At 36.3% G+C, this 16,869-nt stretch overlaps 1 protein-coding gene across 1 annotated transcript; it reads left to right on the top strand.

The window, feature by feature from the left end:
* Positions 1-1,433: 1,433 nt before the first annotated feature.
* Positions 1,434-16,197, top strand: RIOK3 (RIO kinase 3). Its single transcript, XM_032222818.1, has 13 exons — positions 1,434-1,717; positions 4,373-4,494; positions 5,330-5,475; positions 5,607-5,714; positions 6,300-6,409; positions 7,321-7,464; positions 8,413-8,540; positions 9,087-9,275; positions 9,581-9,740; positions 12,080-12,160; positions 12,252-12,341; positions 13,505-13,612; positions 14,888-16,197. The coding sequence occupies exons 1-13, from the start codon at positions 1,640-1,642 to the stop codon at positions 14,993-14,995; spliced, it is 1,572 nt and encodes a 523-aa protein (XP_032078709.1). The 5' UTR covers positions 1,434-1,639; the 3' UTR covers positions 14,996-16,197.
* Positions 16,198-16,869: the final 672 nt, after the last annotated feature.

Here is a 16,869-nt window from a genome sequence, read left to right on the forward strand (position 1 = left end):
ATCATGTACAGTATGCTGATTATATAATGAATTTAATTTTAAGGTTTCTTCACTGCTTTTGCTGCATCTTACTGCTCCTCTGCTCCTTTATATTATTTTGATAATAAAACTCATGTGACCAACACATCTTTTTATTTATACCTTTTAACTTGACTTGTTACATTTACGATGCAGGGAAAAGTGAACTGCAATGTCTTCTGGGCTCTGAAATTAAACAGTGTGAAGAATAGTAAGAATAGTAATACTGATCAGGACAAACATACACTAAAACTGTGGCGTCGTTGCTTCATTCATGTTTTGATACTGTAAGAGAGCTTCTCTGCATGTGTGTAAGGAAAGTTAAAAAAAGTCAAACACTGTACTGCATCTTTCAAGTGGAAAGGAGGCTAACCAAAACAGGGGAGGAAAAGGAAGCACTAAGGTTCGTTCAGCCTGCCACTCAATCTACTGATTGATACCCAAAGGTGCTTTTTCAAGGGGCAAATGGACTTTCTGTTTTTTTCTTTGAAGACGTTTTGGCTTCTTCAATGAGAAGTGAAACATCTTCAAAGAAAAACCAGAAAGTCCAGTTGCCTCTTGAAAAAGCAACTTTGGGACACCCATGACCTGGATGACTCAGAATCTCCATAGATACTGATTGATACAAACATTCATTTCATGGTTCCTGGTTGAGAGAGTAAGCATAACACAGTTGTATTAACAAAACTACTTTTGTGGAGTCTTTTGTGCTCTAGGAGCTTTTGGGTGATGATGAATGTTACTCAAAAAACCTGCTTTTGTTTCGAAGCCATTTTTTTTGCAACCTTTTGCTTATTCAATTGTTCCCTGATCTTGCATCTATTCAAGCTTGGAGAGGACTCAAGCCAAAGAAGGAGGCTGTTTTGTTTTTATTTTAGACCAGGGGTCTCCAACCTTGGCAACTTTTAAGACTTGTGGACTTCAACTCCCAGAATTCCTCAGCCAGCAAAGCAATCTATGAAATTAAAAATAAGATAAAGCTCAGTAGCATTGAATGGAAAATAAAGCAGTCTTTCCCAATATAATACTTTTCCAATCACAGATCAGAGAAGGTTGAACTTTGAAGGCACTGATTATGAGAATCTGTTTAGAATTACAGATGGTCTAGTTCAGGGGTCTCCAACCTTGGCAACTTTACGACTTCAACTCCCAGAATTCCTCAGCCAGCGCATGCTGAAGTCCACAAGCGCATGCTGGCTGAGGAATTCTGGGAGTTGAAGTCCACAAGTCGTAAAGTTACCAAGGTGGGAGACCCGTTTTAAAACTGTTTCCAGAAACGTCAAAGCCTCTTGTCACGATGAAACGCAACTGGGAGGAGCAAGAGAGGGCGGGGAAAATGACGTCGAGAGGGCGGGGAAAAGAAAAAGCGACCTTTCCAAAAGAGGAAACAGCTCAGCCGCTGGGCTGGAATTCGGCTTTGGAGCCAATGAACAGCCGCCGATGACGATCAGGGGGCGGGAGAAGCTTCGGGAAGTTCCTGAAGTCGGAAAGAGATCCATTCCATTAAGGAGTCGCTTTTGCTCTTCGCTCGGTTCAGCTGCTTTCCCCTCCTCTCTCTCTCTCTCTCTCTCTCTCTCTCTCTCTCTTGCGTGCCTTCGTCTTGCTTCCTTCTCCGCCCAACATGGACCCCGTTGGCGTCGCTGCTGTCATCCCTGCTGCTGCTGAAGCGAGCCCCAGTCCAGCCTGGCCTCAAAGCAAGGTGCGCGGGGAGAAAGGGCAGGACGGGGTGCGTGATCCGGGACTATCCCGAATCTGGATTTGGTTGAGTGATCCCATGTATTGGGATCTCTCCCGGAAGAGAGAGCAACGGCTGTTTTAAACGCGTGAACGTTTGACGCGAACTGTTGGCCGGGCCGAAACGGTGACGTCCGCAGCCTTTGTGCCTGTGTGGGGCCGCTGTGTTTCTCCACCGGGTTACTTAAGGCTCTAGCCTCAGCCAGCCAGGAACGTTGGCTTTGATTCCCGAAGATGGAGGACCTGATTCTTTAGGCCCCGCTGGCTTCGGGGTTTCCCTCTTCCTTATTGGACCCGCAGAGAGGCCATCTTTCTCTGTTCGAACTCTGCCTCTTCGCAGTTGATTAATAACCGGATATTCAACAGGTGCAGTTTAGCCTAGTATAAAGGTTACCATCTTTTCTGTCGCCTTAAGGCTCCCAAAGGTAGAATAGAATAGAAAATAAAACAGAATAGAAAATAGAACAGAATAGAATAAAATAGAATAGAATAATAGAAAAGAAAAAATAGAATAGAATAATAGGATAAGATAGAATAGAGAATAGAATGGAATATAGAATAGAATAGAAAATGGAATAGAATATAGAATAGAATTCTTTATTAGCCAAGTGTGATTGGACACACAAGGAATTTGTCTTTGGTGCATTTGGTCTCAGTGTTCATAAAGAAAAAAATAAAATAGAATACATTCATCAAGGATCATAAGATACAACACTTAGTGATAGTCATAGGTTACTAAAAAGCAATCAGATTATACTTGGAAACAAAACTATAAATTTTAAAGATACAAGCAACATGGTTATAGTCTTAAGTGGAAAGAGATTGGTACTAAGAAGGAAGAGAAGAAGAATAGTAATACAGTTGGGTAATTTGACAGTGTTGTGGAAATTCCTTGTTTAGCAGAGTAATGGCATGGGGGGGACTGTCCTTGTGTCTAATTGTTCTGGTGTGCAGTGCCCTATAGTGTCGTTTTGAGGGTAGAAGTTGAAACAATTTATGTCCAGGATGTGAGGGGTCTAATTATTTTTACAGCCTTCTTTCCATTTTACTCTTGGTAATAATAAAAGCATTAACATCTCAGGGAAGACAAATCCTAATACTCCCAGGGGCACCAGGAAATCTGAGTTAGCCTTGTAAGATTCCCCCCCCCTTTAATTCTGAGCTCATTTGGGGCTTTCTTATCCCAGTATTCGGGGAAGGGGCAATAAGAAGTAGATTGTATCTAGAATGTCACATTGAATTATAAACATCCTTAAGCCTTTACTTCACTTTTACTGTCAATATATCGCAAAAAAATGGAATGGAGAAAGAAACATTGATGTGGTTTTAAATTGGAGGAAAAGTGGATATAAAGAGAAGAACCATACCCTTTGTGGTATTTCGAATCTCAACCCACTACTTCAGTAACTTACTTTTAAATAAAAATGTAATCTTTGAGCTAATGGGCTAAGATGTATTTTTTCAAAGAAAATTTAGATTTCTAATCTTTTTCTTTAGCAGTGCATTCAGGTTTTAAAAAGTTTAAAATTAATAGACACCAAGAAACCAACTATTTGGCTTATAAATAATTGATAACCCTGGACGACAAAGAGTTTGCTTTCTGAACACTTTTGGATATAACTTACAAAGTTTTAGCTTTTAATCATGAAACTAACCTGTAATTTAATTTATTACATGCTGTTTTATAGAAATCGTCTGGTTTTGCAATTTCTTCTTAGATATATTTCAAATTTACTATTTTTTGCTTGCATTATAAGATGATTTGTGTAACTCAAGCATGTCCAGGCATGCAGTCAGCATATTGCATAACATTTCTGAATCTGGTACAATTTGGGCATGTCTAGGCATGCTGAGGCTGTATGGATATGTACATGTAATTTACATAACAAGTAAACCAGTTATAGATGTGCGAGAGGATGATTGACAATGGCAGAAATGTCTCAACAATGTCGCCGTGATACGTTCTGGTACATTTGTGGTCAGTACATGCTTAAGCCTGAAAGACGCACCACAACTGAAGTTCTTAAGAAAGTGTATGAACTATACTTTGGTTGTGAGATTGATAATCAAGACAAGGCCTGAGTTCCCCACATTTGTGCAGCATGTCAGAAACATGCAATTAAATACATTATAGTCATTAAAAGTTAATTTCATATTTTGCAAAATCCCAATGTTCATTCATTCTGAAATTACGTTTTCAGTTTTAAGGGGTCCATCATAAACACCAAAAGTTTTTCAAGAATCAAAATTTTGGGGGGAAAAAATCTAGTGTAATTTATATTCTGAAGAAGCAATAGTGGCAAAATAAATATTTTTCTTAATTGCCGGGCTTCTTTGTTACATATGAAAAGTTGTAGAGAAATGTGTGTTGTGGAATCACTGGCTAAAGGGAAGGTAGTCCAGAGACGTTCTAGTTTTTCAGGGAAGGAAGTGTCTATTGTCAAAACCATAGGTATATAGTCACGGTTTCCCAAGGGAAGGCAGATATTCTGGTGAGATTCTTACAATATAGTTAATCAACAATAAAATGTCTGTTTGGGACTATTCCTGGTGATGGGCATGGTTGCTTGTACCTGACATTGCATCTTCTGTTGATCAATCCAATGTTTTGTCTTTGCAGTGTCCATGGGGAACTCCTGAAAACACTACAATATCATGTTCTCTTGCTGATGTCATGAGTGAACAGCTAGCTAAAGAGCTGCAGTTGGAAGAAGAAAGTGCTTCTTTTCCAAAAGTAGTATCGTAAGTTGAATAGATTTCCATGTCCGTATTGTAGTTATATGTATATGACTTGCAATTTTATACGCTCTGTCTTGTAAGCCTGTTTTAAATCATTGAAATGTCTAAATAAATGATTTAAAACAGATTTACAAGACAGAGCTTATAAAATATATAGCAAGTCAGATAGGGAAGATGGCCACCTGAGTTGTTTTATCTAACACAATAGTTTTCTAGAAGGAAAAAGCTCTTTCTGCTCTCTTAACAAAACCCGTACACAATGTGAACACTATCACTTCATTCTCTTTAAATAGAGAACAATTTCAAGTAGGCAACAACATGTGGGAAGAAAGACATAATCTATTACAATTTTTAATTTATATCACAGGAAACTCAGTTCTTTTACTCTGCATATGAAAGACCTCCTAGAAATGGCCTAAATTTTTCCATTGAATGAATATAACCTGGACTGCTGATACCTAGTCCTGCAAAATTCCTGCACCTCCCCATTTATTTAATCTTCTGGTAGAGACAAAGATTTCAAAATAGTTCATTGTGGGAAAAGATCTTGTAAATGTAATTGCTTCCTGTATTTGGGGGCAGTTTTACTCTGATAGTCTACCTTGCCATTCTTTGTAGTAGTCCAAATGTCATTAATATTTCATTGAGTATAGTAGTATTCCTGAGTATATTCATGCTTTTTGAAATTTAAATTCTTCACCGAAGGTTACAAAAGAAGCTATTCTACCCTTTTATTTTGTATTAATGGCTCCTATTCAATGATATCCATAGAAATAACAAATCTGAGTTGGTATTGCTTTGTCGCTCTTAATGTTTTATTTTGTCTTATTACACCCAGGATTATTGATAGACCCTTTGTTAGTGGAGAGAATGTTGATACTTCCAGTGACCTTATGCTGGCACAAATGATGCAAATGGAATTTGATAGAGAATATGATGCCCAACTTCGGCGTGAAGAAAAAAAGTTCAACGGTGATAGCAAAGGTTACCTCAAATTTGTCATAACTCCTTTGTTAGAATAAAGTTTATTTCTCATTCATCTTTGTCTTAATCTTCAAAAAACAAAGATGGTAGAATTTGTTTTAAATGACATACGTTTGTTTTTGCTTCTCAAGTATCCATATCTTTTGAGAATTACCGAAAAGTGCATCCTTTTGAAGACAGTGACAGTTCAGAAGATGAGGTTGATTGGCAGGATACTCGTCATGATCCCTACAAAGCAGGTAGTTTGTGGAATCAAAATGTTTCAAGGAATCTCATGATTAACAAAGATTTTTAGATTTTGGAAATAAGGTCTTGTGATGATTGTGTTGTCTGCGTGATTACTTAATAAAAAAGTAAGCAGTGAAGTATTCATGTTTTATTAATACTAGAATATTTGATTAGCATACATTATAAAGTATAAATTATTATGACCTAAGCAAAAGGCAAACTCTTGATCCACAGGTCTACATTTATAATGAGGGGAAGGAAGGAAAACAGGGATAAATTTAATTTGTGAGGACTATAGGACCAATCAGGCTTCTCAGAGAAGAGAGCAGATTTTAAAGATTTGTGAATGGGCTGTGTGTTCCTTAGCAAAATTGGTTAAGTGTTCTGTAGTGTGTAGTAACAAAAATAGCTTCCTTGAAAGTTTTCTTATTTAAATATAAAGCTGAATCACACTTTCTCAAGGGGAACAGCTGCCTAAGCATAGTGTCATTGGGATTTCAGAGCACAGAAGAATGTGTAAACTATGGCTAAAGGATAGCATACTACTTGCTTTTGAGATACTGTATATTTAAATATAATGTTCTGCTTATTTATAGATAAACCTACAACTACTCCAAAAAAGGGCTTTATAGGAAAAGGAAAAGATATAACCACAAAGCATGATGAAGTTATATGTGGACGAAAGAACACAGCGCGGATGGAGAATGTAAGTTCTAGACAAATAACTATTCTATTACTGCAGCCATTGTGAAGGGACTATTCACCTTCTTAGCCCCTTATTAAGAGAGGTTTTTACAGTGACTTAGAACTATCAGTAGTATGAATTCCTGCTCTCATAATGTACGAAAATGAAAAGAAACCAAATTTATATATTAGCTCTTAAAATTAGAAACCTGCCTAATTAATTGAGATATTCTAATAAAATTTTGGCATGGGTAGAGACAATCAAAAATTGGTTCTGTTTCAGCAACAAGAATAAAAATAAGTTGATTTTTACACTGATGCAGTCTGGATTGATTATTTGTATTTATATTTGTTTCCTACTTTTCCACCCAAAGAATATTTGAAGCAACTAACTACCACCACTATACTAAAATAAGTATAGATAAAAAAAACTGAAAATATGATTTAAAAGACATATAAGGTAATAAATAATTAAAATGATTGAAAAAAATTAGAGATTTAAGTTTTGACATCTTTTCTAATTGTGGAGAGAATAAGACTCAATTGCACTTAAGAAGTAGTGTATTTGAGCAGTGCAATGAAGGCAGAGCATGTATACGCATGAGTTTTCTGCATGTGACCAATGGATGACTATAAACCAGAATACCTTCAAAAAGAGCTGCTACTACTGGTCCCCTTCTTAGTGTGTCTATGGATTCATAATCAGAAAGGTCATCCCTTAGACAGTAAGGTTAACATTACACTAGTGTCTTTTTCCAAATTTAATTTAATTTTTAAATTTAAAATTGAATGGGTAAATAGGGAGCATACCTAGAGATATTTAATCTCAGTAATTTCAGTTATTCAACTCAGAATATATCAGCATGTAGATCCATTTTTATTTAAAATAATGCTGAAATCTAGTTGCTTATTAATTTACATCTTCGTTTGCAGTTTGCACCAGAATTTCAAGTTGGTGATGGAATTGGCATGGATTTAAAATTATCCAATCATGTCTTCAATGCCTTAAAGCGGCATGCATACTCTGAGGAACGCCGGAGTGCCAGGCTCCATGAGAAGAAGGAACATTCTACTGCGGTGTGTCTTGGTGACTCAATCAAATGAAATAGTTTTATATTTCTCTAATGACTCTAATCAAATGAAAGAGTTATCAAATGGATAGTTTGGTAAAGCAAAGGGTTTACAGATAATTAAGTTCACATGAAGGACCTAAGAATTCAATAGAATAGTGGCATTGTTATAGAATCATAAATTTGGTGGTCCCTCAGAGGTTATGTAATCCAACCCTTGTTTGGTAGGGGAGCTGCTAAAATATTTCGAACAGATGCTATCCACCCTCTTAGAAAAACTCCAGTGAAGGGGAACATGTATCTCGCTACTCTTTCCTCCTTTATGTCCAGAATTCTTGGTCTCAGACCTTAGTGCATTACATGCAGTATTCGCCATTCTTTTGCTTTTTCACTAGTTTAGTGCATTTCTAGTGAGAGTCTTTGTCATATGTATCCATATGGGTAAAGTCATTAATTTAGGTAACACAGTCTGTGTTTGAGGAATAACACCATCTACAGGGCCAGTGGTTTACTTCTAGGATCCTGTTCTCTCTTATGCCATGGCCCAACTGGAAAAATTGAAGAAAACATTAGTTGCACTCTCCCATAGTCTTTGGAATTCCAATCAAAATATTCTTTGGCATTTTTGCTTGTTCCCACATCTGTCATTAAAAGACATAGTTATCAGACTGTCTATCAATCCTGGATACAAACATCTTAAAGACATTTCACTTTCCATGATGTCATATCAAATCTGCACATTACAGCTTTGTTTCCTGTCAGTAGGGAATTGCCCACTATCACAACACAACTCTTTCTATGATCTTGAGACGCTGATCAAAATAATTCTCATTTTTGGCACACCTGTAAATTAAAAGAACCTTTTCTTATTTGAACTGGTCAGCAAATTTAAGAAAACATCTATTTGCAAAATAATTGTCCTGGATCAATAACAAGAACTCCATTTCTTGTGCAGGAAAAAGCTGTAGATCCTAAAACCCGTCTGCTTCTGTACAAGATGGTCAATTCTGGATTGCTTGATACCATCACTGGATGCATAAGTACAGGAAAAGAGTCTGTGGTGTTCCATGCATATGGAGGAAGGTATATTGTGGTATTGATAATCACTAAAAATGAAAATTATTTTAGAGCAGTGCAGTGTTTCAAATAATAAGTGCAGTGGAACTATCTTGCTCCCAGTCCTTTGTGTAATGATTGAGAAAGGTATTTTATGCAATGGAGTTTTAACATAAATCCATTATTTATATTTTTACATTTAAGTTCCAAAGGTGCTTTTTCAAGAGGCAACTGGACTTTCTGGTTTTTCTTTGAAGACATTTTTCTTCTCATACAAGAAACGAAATGCCTTCAAAGAAAAACCAGAAAGTCCAGTTGCCTCTTGAAAAAGCACCTTTGGGACAATCATAACCTGGATGATTGAGAATCTCCATAGACTTTAAATTTAAAATACCTGTAAAGGTAGCATACAATAATGCGGCAGAAATCTCATATTTCAGAGATATATGATAGTAGAATATTGACATATTTGAATAATACAAATATTCTAGTCATCTGTTTTTGATTTGCAACTTTTAAAGAATGAGTTTGTATGACATACGTCTAAACTCAGTGTTTTGTTTTTTTCTAAAGTTTGGATGAAGAAATCAAATCAGTTCCTTCAGAATGTGCTATAAAAGTATTTAAAACTACTCTTAATGAATTTAAGAATCGTGACAAGTATATCAAGGATGATTACAGATTTAGAGAACGTTTCAGCAAACTGAATCCACGAAAAATTATCCGCATGTGGGCTGAAAAAGAAATGCACAACTTAACAAGGTACAGAAATGGATGTGTGTGTGTGTGTGTGTGTGTGTGTGTGTGTGTGTGAAATGGGGGTCCTGTTGAAATGTACTCTTTTCTCCCCACTTTGTGTGAGCAAGCCAGTTGCAGGTTGCTCAGAACAGATTTTGACAGTGCCTGCACAAATTGTATTGGCTATTCCATTTCCTCTTGTTTAAATTGCCCTTGACCTCTTGGGAAGTTGGAGCTCTCAGTTTGAGAAACCCTGAATTATGTTAAAGATAATGGACTTCATAATTAGACATTCATCAACATACTAATGTTGTTTTTCTTCTTGATAGAATGCAGAAGGCAGGCATTCCTTGTCCACAAGTTGTTAGCCTAAAAAAGCATGTCTTAGTCATGTCTTTCATTGGTCAAGATCAAGTCCCAGCTCCTAAACTAAAAGAAGTAAAACTCAACAGTGAAGATATGAAAAATGCCTACTATCAAGTTCTTCATGTAAGATCACTGTTATATGAAAATAGATCCATGGTTATGGAAGCAAGCTTCTGCTTGCAGAGAGATATTTTCCTCCTTTTCTTCCATTTCATACCTCATGCACGTACAAGCAAATTCATTTCTGAGAATCTTCTTAACTGTGGGGCATTTGATGGGAGAGGCAGAATCTATTATATCAGTGGTGTCTCTTTGGCTTATAGATGAATATCCCATGTTACAGAGTCTTTCTCAATTACAGAAAGTTCTGACTGAAATATGTTACAATGATGATGAATAATAGGCAAAGATGCAGAATTTGAGGTAAAGGAAGTAAATGAACTAGGATAATGAAAAGCATTCAAATGGGAAACACTCAATTTTGCAACACTGGGGCAACATTGTCCACTGGAAGAGCTACTTAAAAAGATATCATAGGTTGTGTGTTGTACATGAACAGACAGACAGCAGGTCTTCTAGAAATGTTGGCAAAAATGGTTTTGCGCAAACCTGCAGAGACAATCTGGAAAATCTTTCCAAGCAGCTACATATCAGATTTTCCCCTTCCTAAGGCCTCAGTACTTTCTGGAGATGTTAAGAGGCCTTGGGAAGGGTCTCCAGCTACCTCAACTGGACATACTTTGTCAGCAAAGGGACAAGAAGCAAAGGTCAGCAGGGTGGAGCAGGAAAGGCAGTGGAGTGGAGGGCCTGAGGTGTTGTAAAGGGCCATCAGCTGCTTTGACTGAGCGCACTTCATTAGCATGGGTGAAAGAAGAGTTAATTGAAGGTGTTAGAGGTGCAAATTGGGGTGCAAAATAGCAGGGGTGGTAGAGTGCAAGGCAGCCAAAAGAAGTGATGGGGGAGGGATAGGTGGGGGGAGAGTTGAAGCACACATTGCAGTCATGAATACCGGTGGGCTGTCAAGCATGGAAATTTTGATTACATGAACCTGGGAGTGCTTCAATAGTCATAAGTTCAAGGACTGGTGGTATCATTGTTAAGTAGCATTTGTTTAGCACTGTCATAACTTTGGTCACTGAATAAATGTTCGTTAAAACAAGGACTACCTCTACCAAAGCATTTCTTAAAATGCTCTCTATAGTTCTAGGGCAATCTGTGAAATTAAAAATAAATGATAAAGCTCAGCAGCATTGAATGGAAAATAAAGTAGCCTTTCCCAATATAATGCTTTTCCAATCACAGATCAGAGAATGTTGATAAGGGTCATGGAACCACTGAACTTTGAAGGCACTGATTATGAGAATGTTTAAAATTAAGGTGGTCTAGCTAGTAGGAACTGGCTTTTGGAGAAAATGAGTAGGGTACTTTTAAATATATGTTGGAAATAGAGAGTTTAATTAATTGCAAATCAGGTGAGATTGACTGAGTCACTGTCAACTCTTAGCAACCACATAGGTTGTTCCAAGATGATATAATTGGGATAAATATTCTGAGCATTATTATTTCGCTATATTTTCTTTTTGAAAAATAGTTATCTTCAAAATTCTTTCACACCCCGCATTTCTCTTTAAAACAAATAGTCCTTGCCTTAGCACCTCAATGAAGCCCAAAATTTCCATTGGCTACAGTTATAACTGAGTTTTGCCCCATTTTAGGATCTTTCTTGGCACAGTTAAGTGCATCACTGCAGTTATTAAGTTATAATTGTTGTTATAACTTAAATAACAATTATTAAGTTATGATAGTAAAGTGAATTTGGCTTCCCCATTGACTTGCCTTGTCAGAAGGTTGTAAAGGGTGATCTCATGACCCCCCAGGACACTGCAACCATAATACATACATGTCATTTGCCAGACATTCAAAATTGATCACATGACCATGGGTGCTGCAACGGTCATAAGTGTGAAAAACGGTCAAGTCACTTTTTTCAGTGCCATTGTAACTTTGGTCACAAAATGAATGGTTGTAAGTCAAGGACTTCCTCTTTCTGTATGTTGTATCATTTATGACATGTACTGTGTTGCACTGTGCTGTACTATACTATCCTGAATTATAATGTATTATACTGTATTTGATTTCTATAGCCACCTATCTCAACAAGTAACTCTGTGCGTTATACATCATGGAAGATAAAAACAAATTTAAATATTTAAACAATATAAAATAAATGTGTATGTATGTATGTATGTATATAAATATAAATGTAAATATAATTAAGTAGAACTGTAACCATGGATGTTAATACAGCCATGTTCTGTAATGTTTTTTGGTTGTATTGAATTGAAGACAGACACAGACACACAGAGAGATAGACAGACAGACAGACATATATAGATAATAAGACTACTGGACATTTTTATTTGTGTTATATTCCAAAAATATTATTTGTTGTTTTCTTCTAGATGATGCAACAGTTATATAAGGAATGTAATTTAGTGCATGCTGACCTGAGTGAGTACAACATGCTGTGGCATAAAGGACAGGTAAGCTAATTTTAAATAGAAGATGATAAATTTGAAATAGCCCCATCTGTATTTTTCTTGGCATACTCAAGATATAATTTTTTTTTTGCAGGTCTGGTTAATTGATGTCAGTCAATCTGTGGATCCAAGACATCCTCATGCACTTCAGTTCCTGTTCAGAGATTGTAGGAATGTTTCACAAGTAAGATTTCTGCCTATCTCAGTCTTCAATAAACGGACCTGTAGACATTAGAATAGTTAGTGTATGAAACAAGCAAAAATACTTATATGGAAAAGCTTCGGAACCCCTGGTCAAATTGCATATTTTAGTGAATCCATCTCTGTACAAACAGACACAACTTTTGTGTACATATAATTAAGCACAAGATCTTTCTGAAAATTCAAATCTATACTTATTTTGTTGTTCGGTTTACAGCTAAGAAAATAGTGCATATGGCAAGTATAAACTTTTGGACATCCTTTCATTCTAGTCAGAAGTAAAAGTGTCCAAACATTTCTTGTAACCAGTTAAAAATATTTGCAATCTTGCTTCTGGAACTTTTCTCACACTTTTTGGCACAATTGTTTTCTTATTAAAAATATTCTTAGATTTTCTTCCATGCATTGAATATTTGAACTATCTGCATAGATTATTTATAGCTGTGATGGCGAATCTATGGCCTAGGTGCCAGAGGTGGCACACGGAGCCCTCTATGGGCACATGTGCCATCGCCAGCTGTTCTTCTGGTTTCCAGCGCGCGCACCAGTTGGTCTTCATGGGCCGTTTTCCAGGCCTTTTTTGGGCCGTTTTCCAGGCCATTTCAGGCTGTTTTTCAGGCCGAAAATGGCCCAAAAAACCAACCTGAAAACAGCCCAGAAAATGGCCCCCAAAACTGGCCCAAGTGGGCAAAAACCAGGAATGTGCATGCTGGACAGCTGGTCTTTGTGTTTCTGGTGCTTTGGCACATGCACATACACGTTCCAGTTTGGGCACTCGGTTCTGAAAAGGTTCTCCATCACTGATCTATAGTATTCAAGCCCAAAGACCATGAAGGCCATTCCAAAACTTTTATTTCTTGTTAATACTTGATTGATTAGTACTTGGAGATATATTTCAGAACATTGTCCTACCAAAATATCCACTCTCTTTTTAGCTTCAAGCCCTTTCTTACTTGCCATAATTATGTTTTCTAAAATACATGTATTTTTTTCCAATGGGGATCTAAATGTGAAATTGTTGAAGTAGAAGCAATTTGCATGTTCAGCTTAAGAACTATTATTGCAAAGTCATACATTCATAAACAGTTACATACTAGAAAGTTTACATGTCAGGGTACCTAATTTTTTTTTAATTTTTATTAAAAGTTCTTTCAGAAAAGTGGTGTGCCAGATGTACTAAATGAGCGAGAACTCTTCAATGCTGTTTCAGAATTAAACATTGCAGCTGAAAACGAGGTGGATTTTTTAGCCCAGGTAAGAGTATTTTGTTTGCTTGTTTTTAATTAAGGATTACTTTTTATGAACAAGAATTTACACTAGTTTGCTATGAAGTTCTTTGCTTGTTTAAGAAGATAAAGAATCTAAACTATGATTTGGAATAATTCAGGAGAAACAGTAACAGTCTTGAAAGTAATTTCAGACTCAAAGTATTGTGCTGTTATCTGCCTCAGCAATACCAAGCACTTCTGAAGAAAACAAGATGACAAAGCCAATGTCAATAATTCTTATGGCTTTTTTTTAAAGAAATGGTTCCTTATAACAATTGCAATTTAATATAGTATTTGGAATTTGAACATTTGAGGTGATAGGGATGAAAAACACTGTTACAATCCTTTAGAAAATCAACAGATGTCAGTAGCTTTTTAATCTAATAACTTGAATCCAAACCAGTGGTGAGATACGAACGGTACAACCCAGTATGGGTGTATCGATGGCTGCTGGGAGCACTGTTCCGGTACGGTGCTCCAGAGGGCCTGCCCGCTCAACTGCTCTCCTTACCTCTATTTGAGCTGACCGGGGCATTTGCGCACGCGGTGTACAGCACCTGTGCAACGCTCCGCCAAGCAGCTGGAGCGTGGCAGGTGGTGGGTAAGCATGCGCACGCTGCACACGTGCACGTGGTGGACACACAGCCCCGTTTCAGCATACTGGTTGCAACGGGTGCCGGAACCCACCACTGATCCAAACATATACTTTATATGTTCAATTTAGTACTAACTTATTTAGAACCGAAAACCTTTCCACCCTATCAGAAACAGCTTTACAGCCATTTCTGCTTCAATAATAATTTCCATGTATTGGAGAAGATAGAAAGTTGCTTTTTGAGAAAGCAAAACGTTCTTCTGGTACAAATGAATTAATTATGTGCTGTTTTTTTAAATGCCAACACAATGTACCTAATCCTTCAGGTGAGAGCTGAATTATCAGAGTGCTGAAGCAAGCGTTTCCTGAAGTGTAAAATTAAAAAATTACAAACCTGTTTTCTTCACATCCAATAGATATTGCCTGGTTTTGCCAAGAAGAAAGATGGTAATTTATGAGCATAGTAACTATTGTCACTGAGACAAGAAGTTAATTCAGCAGAATTCAGTTTATGTTTGTGTATTTTATGAATTGTGGTAATGTGAATAAAGTATAATCTTCATTTGTAATTTGATAATAAAGACCGAAAACACAAATTCAAAAAAACAGTTTCAAATTGGGGAAGTGCTACACAGTTCTTAATCTTTACATATGTCTTCTTTACAGATTGAAACTTTGGAGAAGATTAATGAAGATCATGTAGAAAATCATGGGAAAAAAATGTTTTTATTTACACATGGCGATGGGGACCCACCAACACTTTATAAAGAATAGCACTTTGCATTGATCTGGAAAAAAAAATTGGTATCTAAATTTTAGAGCAGTGATTAAAAGTCAACTGCCAAAGGCAATGGAGTACAGGATGCTCAGATGCTGTAAATGAAACATTCAGGGAATATACACTGGTGCTTTGATGTATTTTAGAAAAGTCCACAATTAGTCCATTGGAACTTCATTGCATACCTTTGTAACGATGAAAATAATTTCATTTTCTGTTAAATCAGATTTTCAGTAGCAACGTATGTGTGGTATAAGTAAGATTTCAAAACAATGTAATACTTTCAGATTTAAACATCAAAGTAGTACACATATGAAGGTAAGAAAGATAGATGGTCTTTTCCTTGCCTCCATTGTTTCTTGTTCTTAAATAGTGGTATATTTTGAGATACTGAAATTATGATTCAGGTTCTACCTGACATTACATTATTATCAAAAGTTTATTATTTTTACAAGGACAACATGGAAAATTTCTTAATATTTAACAAACGAAACCTATATTAAACACTAAAAACACTTCAAAACTTTTCTATAATTTTTATACACAGTATAAAGAAAATTAGCCTACAGTTTGACTTTAAATTTTAGGTAGAATATAGTTCTTCAGAAAGGTGTTATTAGATAATCAGTAACAAATATTTAATCTTTTATTACTTAAAATAATGCTTCAGTGGAAGATAGTTCAATACCTTTAAACAAATCTGAATTATGTGAAATGAGTAGAAAATACACAGGTGGGTTGTCTCTTATATAAACTTGAGCTGATTATAGATTTTCAGTGTTTTAAAAGGATTCAGAGAACATCCTCATTTGGAAAAAAAGTTCATTGAACTTTTCATGTGTAATATGGTATGACATAGTTTGTACAACCACTTAAAAATAAACCAGCAGAACCAAGTCTGTTTTATCATATTTCTCAGAATGCCTACTTCATATTTATATGTACAGAGAGCATATAAATTCTCATGAGAGAATGAAATTTGGATTCATTCGTCATAAAAATTGTCCTCATGGGCTATATGTATAAGTGAAAGAATTCCCAAGATCTGCATTTGTATGAGAATTATTTTAGAAAGTCAGTATAAAGTGAGACAATTCACTGATACAGGTTTCTTTTTTAAATGTGTCCTCCTTTATGTTAAGTTGATATATGACATTCATATAATGTTATGGGAGTAAAAATAAAACATCAGATTGTGTTCCTTTTCTTCTTTTGTGCCAGGAAACATTTCAGTTTTGTTTCAAAATCAATATTTTGCAGTATCTCAGAGGTGCTTTTTCGTTAGACAACTGGATTTTCTGATTTTTCTTTGAAGACGTTTCGTTTCTCATCCAAGAAGCTTTTTCAGCTCTGACTGGAGGTGGGGAATGGAAGGATTTATACTCTTTGCAGACAGTTGGTCATTTGCCAGTCGTTAAGATCACCTATCTGTTTCACCAGGATCACCTGAGTGTGCAAATGGGTGTGGAGTCTTCTTGGAACTGTTGACAGGACTGTGTTGTAGATTGGAGATAGAAGATGTCATATCCCTCCCCCTTTGTTGAGGAACTGCTCTTTCGGTTTCCAGCGCTCCCTCTGTGTGTGCGCTCTTGTTTCGGCACAGTGCCAAAAAGGATCGCCAACACTGCTTTAGAAGATACTCTCTATTTAAAAGAATCTCTTGATAGAAGATAAACTTAGTACTCTGGTCATTACTAAGTCAGAAAGCTACAATTGATCGTATTTCCTTAGAAATTTGGCAAGTAATAGAAGAAAATTTTGCAAGGGTTCTAATCATAGTATGTCAGCAAATCAAAATGACAGCACAGTGACCACAGTTTAGAAGAGATCAGGCTATATACCAATACCAAAAAACCTTAACACAATAGAA

Source organism: Thamnophis elegans, chromosome 8 (genome assembly GCF_009769535.1).
Source record: "Thamnophis elegans isolate rThaEle1 chromosome 8, rThaEle1.pri, whole genome shotgun sequence".
NCBI lineage: Eukaryota > Metazoa > Chordata > Lepidosauria > Squamata > Colubridae > Thamnophis > Thamnophis elegans.

Excerpts from the sequence above, each read along its gene's own strand:
- RIOK3 (XM_032222818.1), top strand. The coding sequence starts at position 1,640 with ATGGACCCCGTTGGCGTCGCTGCTGTCATCCCTGCTGCTGCTGAAGCG. Across the intron at positions 9,741-12,079 it reads CCTACTATCAAGTTCTTCAT|ATGATGCAACAGTTATATAA; the intron begins GTAAGATCACTG and ends GTTTTCTTCTAG. Across the intron at positions 12,161-12,251 it reads TGCTGTGGCATAAAGGACAG|GTCTGGTTAATTGATGTCAG; the intron begins GTAAGCTAATTT and ends TTTTTTTTGCAG.